General features: G+C 34.8%; 1 protein-coding gene and 1 pseudogene across 1 annotated transcript in view; both read left to right on the top strand.

Annotated features, from left to right (window-relative positions):
• LOC145292074 (uncharacterized) overlaps nt 1-12,166 on the top strand; it is a 547,340-nt gene that overhangs the window by 445,515 nt on the left and 89,659 nt on the right. The window contains exon 3 of the mRNA XM_080138130.1: nt 1,863-2,000. Coding sequence (XP_079994256.1) covers nt 1,863-2,000 — 138 coding nt within the window. The remainder of the gene's footprint in view (nt 1-1,862; nt 2,001-12,166) is intronic.
• On the top strand, nt 9,503-9,637 carry LOC145292495 (U2 spliceosomal RNA; annotated as a pseudogene).

Below are 12,166 nucleotides of genomic sequence, written 5' to 3'. Positions count from 1 at the left end.
ACTTGAATATGTTTTACACGCAGCTTATTTTAATGCTCTCAAATCGAGGGTCACTGAACTTAACCGTGGTATTCTTTTTTCATACTTGTTCAATGATTAATCATCAATAATCAGTCTGATTGAGTCTGGTGTATTTTAGATAGGTGACCGTTTTCTTTTGGGTGAACTTATGGATTTGTGCAGTTTTAAGGGGTCAACTTTCCGAGGTATTGCTTTCTTTAGGAAGAAATTACTTCATCTGAACCGCTTCTCCGGGAATGGAAATACAACATATGTTGTAAGTTACAGTTCTTTTTTCTTAGGCGATATTTTTTTCAATCCTGTACTTTACGACTTTGTATCATTAGGAGAACGGAAGTAAACACTAGTTTATACCAAACCTTATCTTTGTCTATAAACACAGGTACAGAATTAATTTTCTGGCACGTGTCTTAAGAGTCTTGCCGGATTAAACGTTTTGCCTGACCATGCGACTTCACCCGAATAATAATTCATCACCACAATATCGATCAACGAATTATAAACCTGCCATGTCTCTAAACAATCGATGATTACTAGAAATGTAAAGTGTTATTTAACTGTTTCTCTCATAGAAATATACGGATGTTTATGTTTAGCATCAATGATGATGTTGGAATTCACCCGTACAATTACAACTATGCAAAAAGCTGTGAACAAATATATTCTGTGTAAGTTTCTATATCCTATAATAATTAGCCTCTAAATTTGTAGAAGGCTGCCGATAAAGAAGTTTGCTTAATGCCTGATAGAATATACGTCACCCTCGATGCGTATATTGTATGTTTTTATTAGATAGAAATTAGCAAAACTCGCTTTAAGCAATTACTTAAACGTGTGTAACGGTGCGAGCATTTAAATTCACGATTAGGTGTTCGTAAGATTATGTTCAGCATTTGAATTTTGTGTCGCTTAGTAGCTATTTTCTGTTAGACAATTCACATTTCTGATTTTCTGTCAGATTTGTCAGGTTTAAAGATTCTTAATGACTAATCGCGTCAAAAGTAGGCTTAATTCTCAGAGGTTATTAAAAACTCCGGAGCGTCACTAGTAAAATCAGCTCATTAGTGAGGCCAGAAATAGGCAAATCTTGCAAGTTATATAATTCTTGTTAGAAAAGAGGTACATAATAATGTGATCCACTATGAAATGTTTACGAGCTTCAAAGGATCAGAATTTCAAAGACTTCAAAGAGATTACAAATACATTACATATATGGTTTAAGAATATATCTGTGTCTGTTCATAGTAGCCCAAACTCCATGAGGATAAAGAAGTATAAATACTACTTAAATTTGATGTGAAATTTGAGAGTGAATATTCTAATTAACCAGCATATTTTTTATTTTACATAAAAGTAATCACTTATTAAGTCCCAGAAGCCACTCGAGAATAAGTGTTAAAGAGTGTAGAGAAGTCAATGGGACAATATCATAGGAATCGTTAGTAGTGTAAATTTGTTAAATTGGATTACTTAAGGGGAACGGCTCATCAAGGACTTGTTTACGTTGGATTTGAAGACAACCATATTGTAATCAGCTGGACCGCAGGCAAATGGATGACAGTTTCACAGATGTGCAGTTCTAAGAAAAAAAAGCTTTGTTGGTGGAATCTACGTTTAGATTTAGGCATAAAGAGTGAGGGAAATTATTGATAGTGCTTGCAGATAGACGAGTGTTTCTCGTATAAGTTTATATAAGTTTGGCGAGGGGGGGACCATAGATTGGTGCTCAGACTAACACTTTCCATGAAAATAACAACATTTTGAGTAATAGTTTAAAAGTGTCGAAACTGAAAATAATATTCCTCATTTCAATGATTGCATTTTCTTTATCTTTCTTTCAGACAATAGTCGGTCAACAGGGCGAGGGTACCAGCGTTTGGGACAGAAAGACGCAGACAATGACCGGAAGTCCGACACAGAAGACAGTAACGAGAATTCTGAAGATTCTGATTTAGAAGAAGGGTCTGACAGTGAATTCGGTAAGTTTCACTTAATTAACATTCACTTTCACAGACTATTCCTTTTATTTGTCAATACATAACTACAACTAATATAGATACAGATATGCACAGTAACATACATGAATACATGCATACATGTCTAAGAATGTATATTGTTTGTAATGCAGTTATCCAGATAAGTTTCTAATAGGTTGATGCAAGTATAATGTCCTTTTTACCAGATATAAATACGTAAGAAACGACATTATTAGCAGCTAGCTTTTCATATGTACCGGATTTGATGCAAATAGAATGTGGCTATGATTTGAAAGATATATATTGACATATATCAAACATACACATATGTATATTACTGTATTTATAAAGTATCATATAACTATTTGTTCTTATATATATACATACACACACACATACACACACATACGTACCTACAAGGATAAGTGTTGCCCGAAAGAAAACAACACTACATGGGTTATTTTAATAATTTTATTGAAAAGTCAATTCAAGTAACTTGATTATGTATTAAAGCTAACATCTATTCCATGTAACCGCCTCCAGCATCAATCACCGCCTAGATATTAGTCCGGAACTGGGAGCATGCCTTTTCTAAAAGTGCCGGCTGGAGCTTGGCGGATGGTAGCGATCAGGCTGGATTAGGTGTTGTGGGAGGTTATGTTTGTCATGTTCACGACATATGATCAAACGAAATAGTCCAGCGGGTTCAGGTCGGGCGATGAAGGGGGAGCAGTGAAAGAAGTGTGCAAAGTCGTAGCACTTCTTCTGGAGCAGGGCCTGGGTCTCTTTAGATGTGAGCCGATGCCGAGTTTTGCAGCCAAACCGAGGGTTCACCAACAGGCACCTGATTACATCAAGGGATCACGACACTCGTTAGCACATCTAGGTACACTTTGATGTTGACTTTCCAGCCGACTTCTAAAATGTGAGGTGGCATTATGTGGCTCTCACTTGAAACCACACCAAAGATCATAACCGTGGCCGGAAACTTTGTTTTCATTATCGCATGCCCGTCCCTGTTATTCGTGGCAATCCAGCGATGAATTTTGAGGGTGCTAGCAATAGTCCTGATTTCATAAATTGGTCGGTAGAGAGCATGAGTTGCACAGCGGCACATCTCCGATCTCGCTCATTGAACATTGTGTTAGTTTCAGACATGATTTGTATATAACTGCCCAACGAGTAGATGGTCTGTAACAATAAAAAAGAAAACCGATTTTCATCAAACGGAAATGGAATAATGTCGCCTTTTTAAGGCGGTAATTTTATCGTTATACCCTATATAGAGATATGTGTGTGTACGTTTTTTAATTAATGAATGGGTTGTTATATAATTTTCAACATATATTCCACGCTCAGTAATATAGTCATATTTTTTAATGCTAACGCGCAGTAGGTGCATATCGAAAAAGTTTTGTGTGAGTTTTATATATAACGATCATTATCAAATTTTGGCAAAGCAGTGCATAACATACAAACAACGTTTCAAAAAATGTTACTATTTTAAATTGTATGCTAATCCAAATCCGCATATTTTTTAATCTACTTTACTGATAAATGAATAATTATAAAATTTGGAATAAATATTCTATAAAAATATTATGAGTGATATCGTCACAATTTTTTAAATTTTTTTTTATTCAATTTTCACCCCAAACAAGGCACTTTGAAGCAAAGGACTACTATCAGGGACTTTATTAGCAGGGTCATTATGAAGGGAGATGAGTAGAAAGATGTTTGTTCACATTACACTTGAACTTCTGCATATCAGTACAGTTGGGAAAGCAGAATCCCGGAAGGGAGTTCCAAAGACCCGCAGTTCTGGGGAAAAAAACTATTGGAGTAAAAGGCTTTCTTGCACCTAGTGATCTCTACTCTAAAGGGATGAGACTTAGTAGCTTGTCGGGTTTGTCGGGTGTTGTTACAGCGGGGAGGTACAAGTGTTTGCAGTTCGTCAGAGCGTTCACCATTAAAGTATTTGTAGAACAGGCAGAGGGATGCAACATCTCGTCGATGGGACAGAGGCTGAAGCCTAGATGACAGTTCAGGACCTATCAGGTTGGCGACTCTCTTTTGGACCCTGTCCAGGAGCGAGAGACAAGCAGCAGATGCACCAGCCCAGATGTGACAACAGTACTCCATACATGGGCGAATTGTGGTCTTATAGAGGTATAGGATACTGTCAGGCGTAAGTAGTTTTCTAGCACGATAGAGGGAGCCAACCTTCCTTGCAGCAGCCTTGACAATGCTCTCAATGTATCTATTCCAGTTCATATTCTCTGTAAACGTTAGGCCGAGGAGTTTAAAAAAAAAGTATTTCAGGCAATGTGTTCTTGGCCATTGCTATTGGTGGTAGAGAAGGTTCCTTGTAGTTATTGAAGGACACAAACTTAGTCTTAGCAGCATTGAATGTGACCATCCATTTTTGTCCCCATTCCACTACAGATTGGAAGTGATTCCCTAGTGTTTCTGCCATTTCCTTGGATATATGTTCATTTGTTTTCCCCTCATATCTGTTATAGAGAATAGTTAATATTTACATGCAAAAAATAAAATGTGATAAATGAGTAATTTGGAGAAGTATGAAGCTAACGCTTATAATAATGAATTAAGGAACTGACAAAAATGACATGGATTTGCGGTTTAAAAAAAACGGGAGATTATATTACACTTAGTAAAACAATAAAAACTTTCTTTTTTACGTCTCTCTCTCTCTCTCTCTCTATATATATATATATATATATATATATATATATATATGTATATATATATATAGAGAGAGAGAGAGACAGACAGACAGACAGAGACAGACAGAGAGAGACCGAGAGAGACGGTAATATGTTTAGTAAGATATACACATAACTTTTGAAAATGTTAGTATTTAAGCGGTGCGCCAACCGAAATTAACACTCTATCCAATAAAATGTTAAACTAATTAAGATAAAAATAATCATAAAGCAAAAAAAAAATGTTTTGCAATAAATCTTGAGTTATATTAAATATATCTTAAAATTTTGTAAGCACATGAAGCCCTTTTTACTATTGAACTTTATGAAGTATGTAATATATATTCTTGACAACAGGGTGATAACACGAACATATTATTTGCTTGTTTTTGTTAAATTAAATTTTATTTGGGTGCAATCGAAATAATAGAATACCCACCAAAATATAAAATAAAATATTAAAATTAAAATTAAAGCTACATATCTTATACCTAGTCTCCGACTAATGATAGTACGTGCGTGTGTTTGCATGTTGGCGTGTGATATAGCTGCCAGTCGCACTGCCCAGTTCACACGGTATTCATGAGATTTCGGCAAAAGAGGACTCTTCTCGAAATATTATATATATATATATATATATATATATATATATATATATATATATACACACAGAGAAAGAGAAAGAGAGGAATGTGAGAGGGTGAGAGAGATATTAACGAGATTAATTTCTTAGACTACATAATTAAACTTTGAGAAAAGTTTCTTCCACGCTTAAGGTTGTCAGTTCCTGTACTTTTAACTATGCTAGTATATCTCGCACGCGAATCGTCTGAGATAAGGTCAAAGTTTAATGAATCTATCAAAAGACGATAGATCAGAGTTGACCTGGTGTCCAAAAGTCATGTAAATAAGTTTATTTATTTTCAACATTAATTTGAAACGTGGTTATTGGCTTATTAATCATTTTGATTAGAATTGTTCATCATTTTAAGACACAATTATCTGTAATCTATATGTGTATCTGTTCACGTATATGTTATCAATCTCTACATCTGTATATATACACACCGGTTCTCGTCGGATCACCAAAGTTAAGCAACGTTGAACCTGGTTAGTACTAGGTTCTTGACCATTTTGGAATTAAAGGCGCTGTATGTTCTCTCCGCTTATTTTGCCATTTGTTTCAAGTCGTCTTGTACATATACTTCACTTGCCACTGGCATTTAACAATATCGACTCAGGAGAGGTATGGTTGGATTTTGCGCACCTCCTGCCACAAAAATTTCACGCGCAGGCACCCCTTCGTAAGGACCCATAGTCTGTCAAAAACTGAAGGATCCCATTTATATATCTATATAATACTAAAAGTCTATGGATCTTGTATGTTTGCAATCAGATTTCCGGTTTTCAACATCCGGTTGCGCATGCGTAAATAGCAACGTCTTCAATCCGTTATTCCAATTCCGGAATTTTTATATCGCTTTTAATACAAACAATTTCATTTAATTTGATCAAATAGTTATTTATATATACAAATAATACATAGATTCATAGATAATTATAATATATATTATAAAATCTATTTATCTATGAATCTATTAATAATATGAAATATTACCCTATACAATTTATGGAAAGAAAACACCTCTCACTTTCCCTCTAATAGATTTCAACACTCCTACTCCCTCTGTTTTCGTTACGTACGCGAGAAATAGTTACGTGTATGTGTGAGAGAGAGAAAAAGAGAGCGATGTAAAACTGGATAGAGTTATCCCCCTTAACTAATGCAGACCTTTTTACTCGAGGGCGTTATTACAAAAAAATTTCTTTTTCTTCTTCCCATGTTTTTTAAAGTCGTCTGCTTACATTTCCAAACGGAAAGCCGAATCGGTAAATGCACACATTTCTATTACATTAAATAGTGTTTTCCTTTACACAATGGGTACTGAATGTTTGCTTAAATTAAATGAAAAAAGTTACATTTTATTTTCATTTTCTATTTAAAAAGCCATTATTAACATGTGGAGAGTGTTTTTTTTATTATTCTGTACTTTCAACTAACAATTTCATTTAAAAGATGATATATCAAAATTTGAATTTAACTATAATAAGGATTATGATACCTGTTCAGTGCATATTTACCTATAAGTATGACCAACCACTTATAATTCAGTAACTGTAATTTAAAAAAAAATAACAATTATAATAAACAGAACGACTCATAGAAATCTATCTATATTCTTTTTTTCATTTTAATATACTTTCATAGAAATGCTTCTGTTATGTAAAAAAAAACTATTTTCTTTATGCCACAAGTGTCACGCTCATACATGAATTCCATAGCTAATATAACGTACTGACCCAACGGGTCACGGGTGGTCTAGTATATATATATATATATATATATATATATATATATATACGTGTGTGTGTGTGTGTGTGTGTTTGTGTGTACGGTCTTTGCTAATCAAGCCAGAGACGGCTTGTGTTACAGGATTCGAATCTATCGACTGGTATTAATCGTTACAGCCTGGACGAAAGGATGAAACACTAATGTCCGTAGGTATTTAATTTTACAGTAAGTAATTATGTCAACCCCTTTAAGAATCTCGTTTCTTTTCGTTGAGCACGTTCAGTTGAATTAAGTCGGTCAATTAACCTCTTGCGCATTGATCATCATATAACCATTAGATCACTCTGACTGACGTGAAAAACATTTTTTAATAAAAATGTTTAATTTCAACGTTATTTCACACGATTAATGGGAGCCGACTGGATTCGAATATATCGACAGATGTTAATCGTGACACCCTGCACTGAAGATTCCCGAAAGGATGAAAGACTAATGCCTGTAGTTATTTAATGATTATCATAAATAATTATATATATATATATATAGATAGATAGATAGATTGATTTGTTTTTGTTTCTGCGATACGTTTTCAATCAATTCGATTGTATATATATATATATATATATATATATATATATATATATATATATATATATATATATATATATATATTGTTCATAAATCAAATCCTTTTTACATGTTATTTCTATTGCAATCACAAATAAGATTATAAATATTTTAAGGCGCACACGGACTTTATGGACATCATGTATATATATATATATATATATATATAATTACATGTATATCTTTATAAAGAATTATAGAAAGAAGGAAAATGTTTAATCTAGAACAAACGGAAACATTATACTCAAAAACACTATACCCAGAAATAATAAACCACTGGTGTTACCTTTAGTAGGATAAACATCACGAGAAATAATCTCAACTAACTATTATATTTTAGGGCGGCTTTAAGGATCCTTTTCGATTAGTTGCTACATCCTGATGTAAGAGCTTGTGCACCACCCAAGAATAAGCTTTTTACTTTGATTCTCCCCTTTTGATATGACTGAAGCAAGGCTAGAAAACCTAATCTATTAACGAAGTGAATCCCGGTCTTCCGGCGCATAAGCAAACACTCTTCCGAACTGATCACAGGAAATGAGAAATAGGGAAAAAGTTGACCATTTCTTGTCGTAGTCTTAAAAACTTACATTATTATCAGCAAGGGTATTATTTATGTATACAGCTTTTATATTTTAAGTGAGATAAGATCGTTTTCATTTAGACTCCATCTGAGGAAGACAAAGCCCGGAATGGAGGAAACTCTATTTGATACGAACATCGAAAAATGAGATAATGCATGGGAGTGTGAACATTCTCAGATATACATGAACCATATCTAATCACCGCAAGAAGAATGATATGTACCCTGTTAGCAAGACTTCATTTTCATAAAACAAAGAGATATCTCGGATGGCATAAACATTCAATGTATCGTAGTTACTACACTTGTTTTCTTAGTCCAAAATGCTAAAACAAAAATTGCAAGGCAAACAATACTTCTTGATACAGTATCTATTTTTATGTCTCTGTTCATTAGACAAGTTCAAATCCTGTATCTAACTACTTTTTCACAATATTCTCTTTTTTATTTTAATTATACTAGTGCTAATACTTCTTTTTTCAATCTATGTCTAAAATTTCTCTTGGTTGATTCTTCTGTTACGAGTTCTTTTATTAGACGCGTGCAAGCGGCTCTATAAGTCACTCCGTCGGTCAGTCGGTCGGTCGGTCGGTCGGTCCGTAACTCTTTTGTGCTTGGCATTTTTGGTTAAGATCAAAGGTGTGTTCTTAATAGATGTTGTCTTAGCTTTTCAAGCTTTTCTTGGCCTTTTGGTCAAGATCAAAGTGTAGTATATGTTCCGGCAGATACTGCAGCAAAGACCCTATGTGGGGGCAACTCCACATATAAGACCTTGTTCAATGTAGGAGCAATACTTCATACCAATTGTCACTATCCAGCTCTCCTACTCCCCGGGGAGTTGGTCCCCATTTCTCCTTCACTCCTCCCATTAAAAATTGGCCTTGTGCCTAATTTGCTCGGTGGGGGGGCAAATAAATACCAACCGCACATATAAGACCTTGGTCAACGTAGGGGCAACCCTTCATACCAATTGTCACCATCCAGCTTCCCTACTCCCCGGGGAGCTGGTCTCCATTTCCTCTTCACTCCTCACATTAAAAATCGGCCTTCTGCCTAATTTGCTCAGTGGGGGAGCAAATAAATACCAACCCTTCATACCAATTGTCACTATCCAGCTCCCCTACTCCTCTGGGAGTTGGCCCATATTTCCCCTTCACTGCTCACATTAAAAATCGGCCTTGTGCCTAATTTTTTCGGTGAGGGAGCAAATAAATACAGCGTTTCTTGGCCTTTTGGCCAAGATCAAAGTGTAGTATCTGTTCCGGCTGATACTGCAAGCAAAAACCATATGTGGAGGCAAGCCCCACATATAAGACCTTGGTCAATGTAGGGGCACCCCTTTATACCAATTGTCACTATCCAGCTCCCCTACTCCCCGGGGAGTTGGTCCCCATTTCCCATTCACTCCTCACATTAAAAATCGGCTTTGTGTTTAAGTTGCTCGGTGGGGGAGTAAATAAATACGCTTTTCTTTGCCTTTTGGTCAAGATCAAAGTGTAATATCTATTCTTACTACATGCTGTACTTATGTTTGTAACTTTGTGATATAAATTGGGGGATCATTTTTTTGTATTGATTTAATGTAAAATGATGACCCACTTTACAACCAGTCAGTCCCAAAGTCATTCAAGTCATACTCCAGATCATTCAAGTTGTTTTTGAAGGATTCCAGTTATTTTTTAAGCATTCAAGTCATTCTTAAGGTCATTCAATTCATCAGTTCAGTAAAGTCATTCTAAATCCTTTACTTTTTATTTAGTTAAGTCATTTTAGCCCATTTTTCGGTCATTTTAGTTTATTTTTAAGAATTTCATGTCAATCCTACATTCACGCATATATGATTATACAACTAAATCATGTATGACGTTGCTGAATTTTTTAGATGAGGATTGGTTATTCGTAATTTTTTGATTAATCGGACTACTTGAGTGTGAATTTTCACAACGTTTCGGTCGATGTAACCTCCGACCTTGTTCTGGTGGATCTTGTCGAACTCGGGAATGCCTTTGCGCAAGTACCTGTGGGGCAGTGGTTAGAGTACTTGGAAAAATCAATTGTAAAAAAAAGATGTGATATTCTTTTGTAGTTTGAACGTTCAATTCTACATGTGGGCGACCGAAAAGTACAATTTTGAATTACTTAGAACCATGGCTGACGGGACAAGAGCACGCTACCCCCGTGAAGTAAATAAATGGTTTCATCCGAAATTCGTTCCAAATTCCCGAGTTCGACAGAAACATTCCCGAGTTCGACAATACATACACAGATACACCTGAAGAAGGTCGGAGGTTACATCGACCGAAACGTCGTAAAAATCACACTCAATACGAGAACAGTAGTCCGATGAATCCAAATAAAACATAAACTATGTATTTTTAGCTTAGTATACTGTTGCTTAAGCTGCTTTAGTGTGAATGCATCTACCTACATCGCCCCTTTAATTATATATAATAAATAATCGGTTAAGCCGTTTTCTGATTACATCTTTCCATTCCTCCTTATACGTTTTTTTAAATAAATTTTGAAGTATATATTCTGTCACCAAGGTTAAGATATTTAATTATTCGTCTCATTTCTTAATGTAGTTCAGAGTCTATAAAAAAGAGATTGTACTTTTTTCTCAAACATTAACTTAACCCAAGGTGTATCTAACACTGTGCTGTATGATATACTTGTACGAATTATTTAATTCCAAACTCTTACCCTTTACGTTCCTATATCTTTAAAACTCTCCTCAGCATTACGACGAATCTCTCTTTAAATTTTAAATTGACTGCAAATATGTCATAGTATGTGCTAATGATTCAAAGGGTATTTGAAAATCTCTGGATATGCGTGTCACACGTAAATCACGTATTTATAAATTTAGTTATTTATTACTTAAATTGTGTCAGGTTGAGTTAGTCTATCTACATCGAACCTTTAGTTGTGTATAATACTCGGTTGTAATTACTTCTTCCTACGATTTCTTGTCCGTTTTTCAAAACAAATTTTTTAAACAGAAAGCAGTGCTTTAAAAGATTTTGGACCTTAATTATATTTCCTTAACTCAGGAATGCAGTGTAAAATATCTTTGATTATTAAACTATCCTCTAAGGCATTATCCCTTTCTATTTTGGGAGTGGAGAATTTAGTTTATGTTCGTTCGTTATGATACAATAATCCTAGCTATCATATCCTCCTTGGTGTGGCATTGTAGTATATGGTCATTGGTTATGATATTAGGCATCTAGTTATTACATCATTTTCTTTGGGGATGTTGTAATGTTTGTCTTGTGTTCATGATAATCTATTCCAGGATTACTTTTCTCCTGTTCTTTTTTGGAGTGGGGGCTGGGGACAGAGCATAGTGATATACATACTATAGAAATAAATAATTTTATCTAATGATACATTAAAACAGTAAATCCGTGTGAATCAGTCATGATTCAACTTAATTTTCGTGTTGCCGTCTTTGTTTTTATTGTCTAACTTTATTGGCTTCTATTATCGTTATTTCTCTGTGAATTACTACGCGTTGATTATTATGAATGGCGTAGGATCATCATCATTATCATCATCATCATATCGTATGATTCGAAAGAATCTATTATTGACATATAAGATGAATGTGTTTCCATGCTTGTGTTTAAAAGTGTGTGAATATGGGCGCGACAGTTTAAGCATTTGTGTATTTGATGCTTGTTATTTAGGGTGTGTAAGCGTAACACCAGGTGTGAGAAATCGATATTTTTCCATTGAGAATTCTTCCTAGGAAGACATGGAATACTTACAAGATGGGCCATGTGAAGATTGATAAACTCCTAAGTGAAAATGAATTTTGTGCAATGAACTGGATTCGAACTTTGAACACCCAGGTTGTTAGTCCGTGTTGTTAACC

The sequence above is a fragment of the Euprymna scolopes genome, chromosome 13 (assembly GCF_053919585.1).
Source record: "Euprymna scolopes isolate OS-2025 chromosome 13, ASM5391958v1, whole genome shotgun sequence".
NCBI lineage: Eukaryota > Metazoa > Mollusca > Cephalopoda > Sepiida > Sepiolidae > Euprymna > Euprymna scolopes.
This window is presented reverse-complemented; position numbering and strand designations above follow the sequence as displayed.